At 42.3% G+C, this 14,935-nt stretch overlaps 1 protein-coding gene across 8 annotated transcripts in view; it reads right to left on the bottom strand.

The window, feature by feature from the left end:
- The window catches only part of TGFBR3 (transforming growth factor beta receptor 3), a 175,574-nt gene that overhangs the window by 64,899 nt on the left and 95,740 nt on the right, over window positions 1-14,935 (bottom strand). For all 8 annotated transcript variants that reach the window (XM_034779115.1, XM_034779117.1, XM_034779116.1 and 5 more), the window contains one exon: window positions 1,694-1,831. In XM_034779115.1, the coding sequence (XP_034635006.1) occupies window positions 1,694-1,831 (138 nt within the window). The remainder of the gene's footprint in view (window positions 1-1,693; window positions 1,832-14,935) is intronic.

Genomic DNA, 14,935 nt, shown 5'->3' with positions numbered 1-14,935 from the left:
GCGACGAGCCACCCCCCCCCCCCCGCTCCTTGTCCCCTGACTGCCCCCTCCTGGGACCCCTGCTCCTAACTGCCCTCCAGGACCCCACCCCCTACCTAAGCCTCCCTGTTCCTTATCCCCTAACTGCCCCTTCCTAAGGCCCCCCTCCCTAACTGCCCCCCAGGACCCTACCCCCTACCCAAACCCTGACTGCCCAAAACCTTATCCACACACCTCCCAGAAAGCCCCCCCCGAACTCCCGACCCCCCCCCCGTCTCTTGACTGCCCCCTCCAAAACCTCCCTGCCCCTTCTCCGACCCCCTGGCTCCCTTGTCGTTGGCCTTCGGTTCGCCTAAGGTCTCTCTGTGAGCTTGCTCAGGAACTGTCTGAGCCGTTCTCCCGGCATGCTGGGCAGCAGTGGGGGAGGAGCTCCAGACTGCCGGAGGTGAATGCAGGGAGGGAGGGAGTGAGTGAGCTCTGCTGCAGGGGGAAGGAGGGACACTCTCTCGCTGTCAGAGCCCCATGTAAGTGGCACCATCCGGCTGCCCTGTTAGCCGCGCGTGCTCTGCATGGGGGGGGAGGGGAGGGGAGAGTCCGGACATTAACAAATTCCCCCCGGACGCTATTTTTAATTCAAAAATCCGGACATGTCCGGGGGAATCCGGACGAATGGTAACCCTAAGGATTAGATCCTTCAAAGCTTAACACATTAGGGGCTCAAACCCCCCTCTTCTCTTGCACCTTCAATGGGGCTTGAGGAAAATAGCAGCTCTTGCATTCCACTGAACACTAGGGTTACTGGAGTTTAGCATCACAGCTAGCCAGCTGCAGGGGGAGTACACAGTGCATCCTCCTCACCTTGCACTCCTGGTGGCATTTTACCTGAGGCACAATGACTCTCTCTGGACAGTGCACCACTGTACTGTCCACCACTGCCAGCTGTGCCTTAAAAGCAAAATTAAGCCCCAGATGGATATCCTGCAGCTATAAATAATAATGTTTACTTCTGAGATTATGATTCAAAATAGTAAAGCTGCAATTCTAATAGAGAAGACTCATCCTTAGACATTATGTCATATGCTAAAAATCTAATCCAAACAACCAGTCTGTTTCACTACAAATAGCAAACTTGAATGTCCTGGCAAACTGAAAGAACATGATTTACAAACAGTAGGTAGCATTTGGAGCTTGCCATATAAGCAGTGCTCCAACCTTTTGAGAAACACTAATGGCTTCGTTTGGTCCTTCGCAACAGTGCAACAAAACCTCACGTCAGCAATAAGCTTTGCATTGTACACACGAGAAGCTCAGCTTATACATATTTGTATTTTGGTGACAGACCACACACTTAGCAGCTACTTGTAAGATGTCCTATTGCTCTGATGTTTTTAGCATTATAGTACATTCAAGACTTCTAATCAGGACTGGTGTTATGTCCTAGGCTACACAACTTCTCAAACTAGAAGTACTGCTAGAGTTAATAATCACACAATAGGTAGATTCCACAAAACCAGTTTTTTTTTTTTAAATTCACATAAGTAACTGGGCACTTTCCCAAACTGCTTTCCCATGCCACCTAATTGCTCCCCAGAGTCCCACACTGAAACTTGATCTTCTGTTAAGTTTTTTAAAGATACGCTTAAAATCCTTCAAAATGAATATCATTCACTCAACATGTTGTGTTACAGAGCGGCAGAGGACTCGGTATACTTACGAAGAAAAATCTTCGGACTCCAGATGCCAATCTTTCTGTTTTCAGCTTCCAGGTCAGGGGCTGAGGAGAGTTCAGTAGGAACACCACAGGCTTATGGTGAACGTGCACTGAGGAAATGGGATTCAAATGTAACGTGACCTGCAGAGCAACAGAAAAAGTTGTGACTATTTCCCTCTAACTGTTCAAAACAAAATTAAATATAAAACTCTGATTGAATAACAGGTCATCTTTACATACATTAAGGTTTCTAGAATTCAGACCTTCTGACCCAAGACTGATGGATTAGCCTTCTCCAAAACTGTCAGTCTGTGTTAACATTTGTGTTCTGAAGTTGCAAAGTGCTGCAAAAGTGTTTAAGAAAACCTTGGCAAATGTTGATCAAAAATAGTGTGGGCAGAAGGTCAAACCACTAAACTGAGGGTTAGAGAACACAGAGATAAACCAAAAGAACTGCAACCTGCAAGGGGAGCTCAGATATCTGATCTCTAAATGAAAGGCTGCAGAGGTTGTCTAGCAAGAGGCCTGAACATGCTGATATTGATGGGACTGAAATCACACCTGGGAAATACAAAAAAACAACCAGCACCAAACAAAAACAAAATTACACACAAGAGGAACCAGTCCAGTAACACAAGATGATACCATTACACCAGCCCTGACCTTCCTAGAGAAGGGATTCCAACAGAAATCTAGGCCTACAAAGGAATACATAAGAAGAAAATTAACAGAATTTCCAAAAGGACCATGTGGAAACAGGTATGGTAAACAAGACTTTACATTACAAAATAATGGGCTTTATAACCAAGCCTCTGTATGTCCCTAGACCTGCAGGGAACAAAGGAACAGAAAAAAATCATCTATGATCAACAGGCTAGGAACACAGCCAGTGCTCTATTCTTTCTAGGGAGAATATCAATAGCAGTAGTAGATTGCTGCCTCCTTAAAGGTGGTCCCACAAGACAATGAAAGGAAAGTTAGATGACCCACATGGCCATCAACGGGAGGGGAGGTGTTCCACATAAAGATTAATAGGAGTGGAGTGCCCAAGAGACTATTTGTGTGATTCACACTATGAAGAAGTTTGAGACTAGCTGGTATTCGGAATATCAAAGAGCAATCAAATCAACTACACTGTTGCAATAAAGGTTCATTTTTTAGAATGGCTCTTAGTACAGTATATCTTACTAAGATTATAGGTAGGGTTCTCCAGCCAATAGACCTTGCTCTACTACTATATCCCACAAGCCTTTGCCACACAGATTACCAGCTTCCTCCTCTTCTCCCCAAGCCAGCAATGCCCACAGGTCACTGATCAATCTGTAGTGCCTTCTGCGGTCTCTAGAGCAACAGGATGTGCTGCAGAGACAGAGAAGGGTAGCTGGCTGGGGGAGCACAATATATTCATCTTGCTTGGAGAATGAAGATCTCCACCCAATGACTGAGGAGATGAAATCCTCCCTAGACCTTTGATCACACTCAAATTCAAAGGGCAAGATGAGAGATACAAGCGTGGCCAGCAACTCTGTCTGCAGAAAACAAAGAAAAGGATGAACCTCGCTATAGACATTGAGTGGAGAGGATGAGAGCAGCCAAAAGGGAACACCCAGGGAAGAGACCTGGGGAGGATGTGTTATTTAGGGTTAAATCAAACATAACATAAGAACGTAAGAATGGCCATACTGGGTCAGACCAAAGGTCCATCTAGCCCAGTATCCGGTCTTCCAAAAGCGGCCAATGCCAGGTGCCCCAGAGGGAATGAACAGAACAGAACAGGTAATCACCAAGTGATCCATTCCCTGCCAAGGGGTTTGGAGTGCGGGAGGGGGCATGGGCTCTGGCTGGGGGTGTGGGCTCTGGGGTAGGGCTGGGGATGAGGGGTGCAGGAGGGGGCTCTGGCCTGGGACCGAGGGGCTTGGGGTCAGGAGGGAGCTAGGGCAGGGGATTGTAGTGTGAGATGCGGGCTCCGGGCTCCAGGAGGGAGTTTGAGTGCGGGAGGGGGCTCAGGACTGGGACAGGGGGTTGGAGTATGGGAGGAGGTGTGGACTCTGGGACAGAGTTTGGATATGGAAGAGGGCTCAGGGTTGGGGCAGCAGATTGGGGTACAGGCAGAGGTTCGGGGTGCAGGCTCCAGGCGACACTTACCTAAGGCGGCTCCTGGAAGTGGCTGGCAGGTCCCTCTGGCTCCAAGGCAGAGGAGCCAGGGGGCTCTGTGTGCTGCCTGATCCCACAAGCGCCGCCACCACGGTTCCCGGCCAATGAGAGATGCAGAGTCAGCACTCGGAGCGGGGGCAGCATGCGGTGACCCCGTGGCCGCCCCTGAGCCTCGGAACCAAACATGCTGTCCACTTTCGGGAGCCACACAGAGCCAGGACAAGCCGGGAGCCTGCCTTAGCCTCACTGCACCACCAACCGGACTTTTAGTGGCCCAGTCAGCGGTGCTGACCAGAGCTGCCAGGGTCCCTTTTTGACTGGGCGTTCTGGTCGAAACCCGGATGCCTTGCACCGGGATGCCTATTCTTGGTGCCGTTTCCACCCATCAACAACAGCTGATTCTTTCTGGACCCTGTTGACTCTAATATACCTCTTTCCTACCCAGTAGGGTAGTAAATCTTAATTATAAGTCCTCCGTGACTTTTTAAAAAATTAAGAGAACACCTCAAAAAAACCTCTATATAGAAAAATTAAGAATCAGATACTTGATGCACAAGATTAGAAAATATTATTAATTTATTAGCCTTGTATTTTTTTTTAAAGACTTACTCCAGTTGATTTTAATAGGGAGTTCTGATTAGAAATTCATAACACAGTATATACCCTGTTACTAACAGACCCAGCAAATTCCATCTCTGCAGCACCTGGTAAGGATCCACTGGAAAATAAGGCAATGAAGCTACATCATTATCTATATTTAAACTGACCTCAAACAACTGTGTTCAAAACTAACAACTAGAGTCCACATAATGAAGTACAAAGTTTGACTCCATCTTAGACTTTCTGAAGATTTTTGCTTGTCAGCAAAGTTGTGAGACACAAAAAAACAAACAAACAAAAAAAAAAAACGAACCACACTGCTGAGGACGGACAGTCAGAGGAATTACCCTGACTGGATGTGCCATAAGAATTCTTGGTTATTATTCCAGTAAGTTTTGGTTGTTATTTCACTCTTTGTTTTTTTAAATCATCATTGCTGCATCTGGCTTTTCCCCCACAGGCTTCAGCACATGGCACCTGCTGTACAGACACAACACTGCCCTCTTTGCAACTATTGTGTGGTTCCTGGCTGGGATGACAGGACAGGGAGGAGCTACACTATATGTCACAGTCTTCCCACATTCCAGAAAGAAAAGTGCATGCTGGTCCTTTGGAAAAGTCACAGAAAGTTAAAATTGAAAAGGAATTTTTCACAAGTAAAATCTAACTTTTTCTGAAAATTCTCTCTCACACACAAAACCAACACAATTTTGCATTGTTATCCTCTCCAAACAAAAAACAAATACACAAAAAACTTATCTGAAACTCAGTCTGGAAGCCTCTTAGACCCAGACTCCAAGGAAATAAAGTGCAAAAAAATGTACACTTTTCTAGCAGACTCTGTGATGATGTTCCACCAGAGTGGATGGAATTCTCAAGCCTTCGGGACCCACACTCTCAGTGTCATTACTCCTCAGGTCCCACCTAAGTCAGTGAGTCTCCATTAGGCCCTTATCCCCCACCTCCATTCCTGTCATTTGCTATTTTTTTGCTAATGGGTCTGTCAGGTTTTAAAACCTGAATAAATAATCTAGGTACCAGCACAATGAGATTTCTACAATATATTTAATTTAGCTCTTGATCCACAGTCAGGTGTAGTTTCCTCCTATTTTTCTTTTGGGGCACACTGAGCAAATAACTTTTCCACTTGCCTCTCTTCTGTAACACTGTTGATATCATCACCATCTTCCCCATCCCTCTGCCCTGCAGTGTGGCAGCCATTTTTGATCATGTCACTCCCCTCTTTAAATCCTTCCACTGGCTCACAAAGTGCTACTGCATCAAGTGTAAGCTATGTCAGCACATTCAAATCTCTGTGTAAAACTCTGCCTCTCTCTGCTTATCTGGCCTTGTCAAGCTTCTTGCCACTTTGGTTCTGCCAACTGTTCCCAACTTCTTCTGCTTGTCCATCAGCTTCTTGCACGACTGCCTCCTTGACAACGTTCCTTATGTACGGTACCACCTCCCTGAGCTCATTTGCTTACATCTAAGTCCCTCTTCATAAACCACTTCTGCCATGCTGCTAACAATGAATCTAGCAGACATGTATAAAAAGAACCCTATTTGTTGTTCCTCTTCCCCGAAACTCTGAGTGCCGATCTCTTCTTCGACTGTGAGCTCAAGGCAGGGACTTCCCCCTCTTCAAAGTCTGGTCAGTGTCTAGCATACTGCAAGTACTACATAAACAAATTAATAAAAGGGTATTTGACTATTTCAAACCATTAAGCCAGAATGTATTTAAGGAAAATGTTTGTAGAAGAGACAAGTTACATAGAAAGTTTTTCCTTCTTGTTCTCTTTTTGTATTTTGTCAGACTGAATGCTTATTATTATTATTAAATATTTGTATTATGTAGTGCCAAGAGACCCCAATAAGAATCGCAGCCCCACCATGTTAGGCTCTGTACAAACAGCTATGAAGACAGTGTCAAAACCTGGCTCCACTGAAGTTCACAGTGAAAGACCCATGGGGCCAGAATTTCACCCATGATTTACCTGAAAGCATTAGGGAAGTTACTCTATTTTATATGATGCCTTATGAAGTGATACTCCCCCATCCATCCTTCTAAATTTAATTTAAACTATTTATATGTGTTACATTTTTGTTGCATTCAACATCATGATATCTTAGCCAACAGCTATTAAACAGGCATCCTCCATTTTAGATGGCACTTGTAATTCTGCCTGAGCACTTGAGTGAGACAATACCAACATAAAATAAAAAGTGAATAATTAAATGAGGCAAAGAGTTATTAGGTCATCTAGTTCATCTACCAGTCAGCTACAACATAGTTTCTATTGCTTTCTCCAGCCTCCTTTTAAAATGTCCTAAATGATGGAGCTTTCACCAATTCCCTTGGAATATTAATAGTAAATAAGCACATATGTCCCAGTATCCTCCCTTGATGAAGGTTTCACTTGTTTATTGATGTATCACAGTCAACATTTTCATAAACATTAATCTAACATTTCTGGGCATGCTTTTAAACAGTCCTTTCAGTTAAGCTTAAGTCCCAGAAGTTTTGTATGTCAAAATAGTACTGTTCTTCCAGAATGTGTCTGCCTATCTCTTAGCCTCCTTTGGGTCACACTCACTCACTCCCCCAAGTTATAAATTTCTAGGCACTAAAAGAATATTTTAGCTCATTCATGGACAAAATTTAACTTTAGGGCTATGCCAAAACACACATACTCAAAAATGATGGCAAATTCATTTAAAAAAAAATCATTCTTGCTTTGGCAATTGTTCCAACAACAAAATATATAGTTGCAGATGGGAAATGATACATACAAATGTCTAGTTGTCAGGTCAGTTAGAATAATCATTTAATATATGCTGTAAAAAGCTTTAAAACTATTAAACATGAGTTCAAAAAGATAGATGTGTCCCCTATAAAACATGTTATCAAACTAAAGCAAGTATTACCTAGCAAACAATATTTGTGTGGGTGCTTATGTATGTAACGACTGTCTATACAGTTTGTAAAAAGCTCTTTTAAGGCCTCTATTAAACATACACAATATCTACAAGGTTAAGACAGCTGCAGAGGTTTCTGTTTCCCTGGAGATGATAGTTTCATGGAAGGCTGAATATCACCACAGCAACCAAACTACAAAAACAGTCCATGGGCTCCTGCCCCATTACTCTGGTAAAGCAATTTGTACTACGTGAAAGATTAGGGCACAAACGTTGAAAAATGATCAAAGTAAACACCGCTGTTAAAGTACCATTTTGTTTTGCTCACTTCAATGCATCAAGTCACAGATTCAGTTTTGTTATGAAAGATGAAAGTCAAGTGCCAGGGATTTGTAAAGTTGAATTAACTACTCCAGTGTGAAGGTCTTGCAATAAATTCATAGCACATTTTCCAAAACAACCATTACAAATCTGTGCTAATAGACTAGGGCAAAAATATGCTATTATATCAAGTTACACTGCCCATACTAAGACAGCTGTTCAGTAAAGCAGAAGAGAAAAAAAAAGAGATTAAACCCCAAGAGTGTACACCACACCACTTCTTCAAGTCACAAAAACTGAACAAGGTGCACTCAAGAGGACTTAGGTGAACGTAATTACTCAGCTGAGAGTATAAAATTAATTCTTTTCCCTCTGACCGAATACAGATAGGATCTAAACTGCATTTAGAATAGATATAAGGAAGCATACGGCTTTTCTTCAGTTCTGTCTATAAATACTTTGAATCCTGTTCAGTCAATATTCATAATTAATCATTATCCATAGGATACAAATTATTTTGATAATGCATACTAGTGAACAGAATTAATGTGATGAGAAGATCAGCCTCTCTTAACATTCCACTAAGTCCTACTATCCAATATAAGAGATTCAGAAATTCTACAGGAATTCATTTGATGAAACATAATGCCAGTGCACTGGCTACAATGGAGTTCCACCCAGGATGAATTACATCTATTGAGTAAATCATGATTTTAAAAACAAGGGATGTAGGATTATGTCATTTCTAGGGAAGTATTTGCTTTTTCAGTTGTTTGGGTTTTTTGTCCGCAGGAGACAAAGTCATCTTAATTTCCCTCCAAAAATAAAGAGAAAATATTCTTCAGGCAGGGACTGTAAATTCAAAATGGCAGCTACATATTTTATCCAGATTTTCATCTTATTTTTGTAAGATTTACTTTACTCTCTTTAAAACATTTTGGGTGTTACAGATATGAAATTAATAGGTTGTGTAGCAGGGTGCTGGTGCAAAAGCACCTAATTAGCCCCTGCCCAGTCAGCTCCAATCATGGGAAGCAGATTGGGGCTGATGGAAAAGGCCTGATGCCAGCCTGAGGATTGGGAACACCTGCTGGCCTGACAAGCCAAGGGCTATAAAGGCTGGGAGGGAGCCAGAAGGCAGGGGGCAACCAGGGAGAAGTCAGTGTGGGAGGGAACTGGAGGCCTCCTAGCTGAAGGCTGACTCTGCCTGTAAAGGAGGTGGATAATCCTGTACAGCTGGTATATAGACAGACATTGGTGGTGGAACAACTTTAAGTAAATAAAGACACGGATGTTGCACAACCCTGAAGCCTCTCTGAGCCTTATTGGGGGGCAGCAAGCGGGCCCCCAGGAAGATGTTGCACAACCCTGAAGCCTCTCTGAGCCTTACTGGGGGGCACCAAGCGGGCCCCCAGGAAGAGGGGCAGGTCGTGGACCCTGTTACAGTTGCAATTTACAGTTCTAGGGAACCCTTAGGTTCTGAGAAACAGAGTGTGCCAAACTTTCAATGAGAGGAAAAGTTCTGCACATGGTAATTACACTCATAGTACTGTATGCGTCTGCACACATAAAACAAGCAATTGCATGTGCAAATATCCATCTGTATATGAAATCCCATTCCACAGTTTCTGGTTTTCAAGTGTACTCACTTGATCTTACAAATGCAACTTAAGCACTAATTTTTCAAAATTTGACCCAGAAAATGAGACAGAGCGTGTCTGTGTACATGCAAGTCTGCAACAGAGATGACTCAATAAGACGTATATACCTGCACCCTAAGAGAAATTCTGCCTAGAAACTTCACAAAACTCTTCAAAATTTGTGATCAACTTTGAGAAAGAGAATACCGATTAACAAAAGCTTTTGTTAAAACTTCCATAATGAAGCAAAAGGAATATTTGTCAAGATCTTCCTGCTTTCTCACTTGAAACAGTCATCTAAAATACATTCTTCAGCTAGTGTGGCGAAGCATCCAGTGGTTTTTATTTTTATTTTACCACTGGTTTCTGATGCAGTTAAAAATGTTAAGTAGGAAATCAATATGCACATATTGTTAGACTCATTCTTCTGAAACTCAGCTGTGTCCTTTAGCTACTACTTGGAATTGGGGGTGGTACTAGACACCGCAAAGCATTGCGCAGCTGACAGCAATGCTGTTAGAGTGAAATCTTAAGTTAACAAAACTAGCAGTGGAGGGTGCAAAACGTATTCTAGGGGGTGCAAGCAGCTTTAGGGAAGAAAACTTACTGTGTACATTTTACCCCCAGCAATGAATAACTAGCAAAACTGATTCCTCCAGACAAGTCAGGTCCTCAGATGGCGCTGTGCATTTTGACGGATTTCTGTTAAGCTTGCATAGCATTATACAAAGTCGTTACCTTCTATATGTTAATCCGTTTGTTACGACATGGTGTACACATTTAATAGTAAGCATGAACCACAATCACAGTTTCACTTTTGCTCTTATTACAATGGATAGGAAAAACAGGTAACATGCAACGGAAAACCCCCAACTCAAATGAAAAACAAAGAAGCCGAAACTGATTCAAGTGAAGCACCACTGTGGCATATCTGTATACGTACCTGTGTGGCGGCGGCGGACACAAAGAAGGTGCAATCAAGTAAGTTTGAGAACCACTGCTCTAGAACTAAACACATTAAAGGTCAAATTCAGATCTGGTGTAAGAGGATGCAATTCCAATAAACTTGTATCCTCTTACACTGGGTCTCAATTTAGACACACCAGCCAGCGGAGCAAAAAAGGTGAACTGCTAGCAGCAGTTCAGTACTGGATCATGGAAAAATAGGTTTGGATATAGTAAGGAACATACACTATTATAGATGTAGTAACAACATGTACTATATTAAAACTATTCTTCAATACCTGGCAACAGTACTATGTACAACTAATTTTTAACAGATGTTTTAGTGTAGCAGAAAGACTTTCTCCTAAATAGTTTTAACGTTACACAAAAATATTGATAGGCTCTTACTGGAGATAAAGTAGTTCAAATGCAACTTCAAAGGGCACCAAAGTTAGTGGAAGTGTGTCAGAAAGTTCCACACACAAACTGGAATTAGGAAGCATTCTCCATTTTACTTTATTACAAATATGATAATTTCTGGACAGGACTTGTTCATATACATTTAGACAAAAACTGCTAAATCATTTCTTCTACTCCAAAGCATTTTTTTTAACTACAGCTGCCAACTTGTTCAGATTACATTAAATGTAAATTATTTACACAAATATATAGAGAAATATAATATACACATTAAAAGAAAAGTCTTTCAAAGTGCTTCTTATACTCCTGACATATGTTACCTGTTGTGCCACTGGTAGGACAATTAGTAAGCGCTTCTCTACACTAGAAAGTTGTACCACTTTAATTGTGCCAGTATAGCTAGCGATACCACCCTTCCATACCCCAGTATGGACACACAATTATACCAGTATTAATGGGCTCCATACAGTATATACAGAATGTGGAACAACTATAGTGATATAAGGGCTTGTCTACAGTGGCACAACTGCAGCTGCAACACTGCAGTGTCTACACTGAAGCGTTACATATGCAGAGAGGTGGTAGCGAGGTCAATGGAAAAATTCTTCCATTGGCTTAGCACTATCTACACCAGGAGTTAGGTTGACTTCATGTCATCACTCAGGGTGCTGCGCATTTTTCACATCCCTGAGCAATGTAGCTGAGTTGACCTAACTGTTTAGTGTAGATCAGGCCTAAGTCACCTTTATACCAGTCTAACTTCATTCACACTAGGTCTTTAACCATTATAATTATTTTGGTAAAAAGATCAATCCCCTAATCAAAACAGATATGCTGGTAAAACTTTTAAGGGTAGACCAGGCTTTAGTGTTTGTGCTGCTCAGCTGCCCATGTTAACTTCCCCAACCTATTTGCTACCAAGTCCAACTTATCCTGGACATATGGAATTGTAGTTTCAATGTGTTCTTAATAATCAAAAATGTTAGTAAGGCTCAAGATGTCTCAGGGAAGCAGAGGCAACTAGGATCATTAGAGCTCAGTTATGGGCAAGTGGAATGGGCAGATATTGAACGAGCAAGAAGACTTCAGAGAGACAGTGATGAAGCAGCACCCCAGGAGACTACCATCTATGGGCAGTGATCTTCCTTTAAGTTTTTGTGGGTTTGGGGTTTTTAATTTAAAAAGAGTAATTTTCACAAATTCCAAAAAAAGGTGATACAGTTTTATGTAGAATTCAACATTCTTTTTGCCCAGCTCTAGAAAATCTAAACTTTAGCCAACATTCTCTCCTTCTTTTATTTATCCTTTATATCTAGAACAGGCTGCATATTTTAAAGTGAACAGCCTATCACAATGCATCTGTGCTCCAAACAGCTATACTCTTCTTGGCCTCTAAGTTAACAGTGAACAAAATACAGCAGTGCTTTGCTTTCTGTTTTCTTTTTTGCTCTGTTTTATTTAGTGTAAATACTTTTTGAAAAAGAGAGTTTCAAAGAACTGGCTACAGCACATAGTGTAGGCAGACTACGTGCAAACTTCCCCATGTAGCTCTGCCAACACAGTTTATTCCTCAACTGCTATCCTAGTTCTGGGCACCTGCTAAGCAGAAGCTGCCACAGTGTTGAGTCCTGACAAATTATATGGTGGTTTTGTAATATGGACAAATGCCCATGAGGCTGAGACCACCAAACTTATTTCATCTCCAACCTAAACCAGATATAAATGCAGGCTCCCGAAGATGAAATGAAACCACCTGTGCTATCTGCCCCTTCATGACACAGTTAGGCTTTCACTCAAAAGGATCTAAAACACGGTATTGTCTTAACTCTGCATAGTGGAGTAGAGGTCAATACCATTCCCATACTGTACAATGCATCCAAAGGGGAAAGTCCTTCTTTTACACATTTCATGGGGAAGTTTCTTGTTTATTTTAAATCTATTTAAGGGCTTCAAGCCCAATCCTGCAGCCCTTATTCAAGGCAGCATCATGCTGATGTCAATGGGACTACTCATAAAAGGAATGGTGTGTTGGGCTCATATGTTTTACTTTCCCTAGCAATTTACTACTAGAGACTGTCTAATTAAAAAGTGTAATGTTTAGAACAGGGGTAGGCAACCTATGGCACGTGTGCCGAAGGCAGCACGCGAGCTGATTTTCAGTGGCACTCACACTGCCCAGGTCCTGGCCAGCGGTCCGGGGGGCTCTGCATTTTAATTTAATTTTAAATGAAGCTTCTTAAACATTTTTAAAACTTTATTTACTTTACACACAACAATAGTTTAGTTCTATATTATAGACTTATTGAAAGAGACCTTCTAAAAAACGTTAAACTGTATTACTGGCACACAAAACCTTAAATTAGAGTGAATAAATGAAGACACGGCACACCACTTCTGAAAGGTTGCCGACCCCGGTTTAGAATTACACTTATTACTCTATTATGGGATAGTATTCTACTCTGTACATAGGGCCCCATTATGCTAGGTGCCATACAAACACAAAGAAAGAGACAGCTCCTGCCCCCAAGACATCACATCTGACAAAGACACACAAGAAACTTAACAAAATAAGACAAACGTGGGTAACACAAGACACATGATGGTAGGTTGTGGTATAAAGATTTTATTGCCACATTTGAGAACTCGTGAGTATAATGCACTCATAACTCTGCCCCTCAAGAATTAGTAGCCATTCCACTGGTAGAAAGAATTTGCATAATCATATATTTATAAAAAGAAGAACAGGAGTACTTGTGGCACCTTAGAGACTAACAAATTTATTAGAGCATAAGCTTTCGTGGACTACAGCCCACTTCTTCGGATGCATATAGAATGGAACATATATTGAGGAGCTATATATATACACATACAGAGAGCATAAACAGGTGGGAGTTGTCTTACCAACTCTGAGAGGCCAATTAATTAAGAGAAAAAAAACTTTTGAAGTGATAATCAAGCTAGCCCAGTACAGACAGTTTGATAAGAAGTGTGAGAATACTTACAAGGGGAGATAGATTCAATGTTTGTAATGGCTCAGCTGTCCGGTTTGGCCAATGTACATGGCAGAGGGGCATTGCTGGCACATGATGGCATATATCACATTGGTAGATGTGCAGGTGAACGAGCCCCTGATAGTATGGCTGATGTGATTAGGTCCTATGATGATGTCACTTGAATAGATATGTGGACAGAGTTGGCATCGGGGTTTGTTACAAGGATAGGTTCCTGGACAGTCTCTACGCAAAAGAATTAATGGACACAAATCTGACATCGGGAATCAAAATACTCAAAAAACAGTGGGAGAACACTTTAACCTGTCTGGTCATTCAGCGACAGACCTGCGGGTGGCTATATTACAACAGAAAAACTTCAAAAACAGACTCCAACGAGAGACTGCTGAGCTAGAATTGATATGCAAACTAGACACAATCAACTCCGGTTTGAATAAGGACTGGGAATGGCTGAGCCATTACAAACATTGAATCTATCTCCCCTTGTAAGTATTCTCACACTTCTTATCAAACTGTCTGTACTGGGCTAGCTTGATTATCACTTCAAAAGTTTTTTTTCTCTTAATTAATTGGCCTCTCAGAGTTGGTAAGACAACTCCCACCTGTTTATGCTTTCTGTATGTATGTATATATATCTCCTCAATATATGTTCCATTCTATATGCATCCGAAGAAGTGGGCTGTAGTCCACGAAAGCTCATGCTCTAATAAATTTGTTAGTCTCTAAGGTGCCACAAGTACTCCTGTTCTTCTTTTTGCGGATACAGACTAACACGGCTGCTACTCTGAAACCTGTCATATATTTATATTACACACACAAAAACTATGTTAAAAGCACATTACTAAGGTTGTAAAGTCAAGCACTCAAAAGTTAGGAAATGCAAGAAACAAGGTTGCGGGACCGGGTGAGAGATGTGGGCTCTGGGCAGCACCTATCTCAGGTAACTCTCGGGAAGCAGCCTGCATGGCCCTCTGGCTCCTAGGCCCAGGGGCAGCCATGAGGACTCTGTGCACTGCCCTGACCCGGAGGCGCCACCCCCACAGCTCCAATTGGCCATGGTTCCTGACCAATGGGAGCTATGGAGCCGGCACTCGGGCAGTGCATAGAGCCCCCATGGCGGCCTCTATGCCTAAGAACAGGAGGGACATACCGGGGGCTGCACGGATCTCGGTAGGGAGCCTGCCAGCCCCACACCAACTGGACTTTTAATGGTCCGGTCAGCAGATCTGAGCTGGCAG

Source organism: Trachemys scripta, chromosome 8 (genome assembly GCF_013100865.1).
Source record: "Trachemys scripta elegans isolate TJP31775 chromosome 8, CAS_Tse_1.0, whole genome shotgun sequence".
In the NCBI taxonomy this organism is placed as follows: domain Eukaryota; kingdom Metazoa; phylum Chordata; order Testudines; family Emydidae; genus Trachemys; species Trachemys scripta.
The sequence above is the reverse complement of the archived record's forward strand: the minus strand, read 5'-3'. Positions and strand labels throughout refer to the sequence as shown.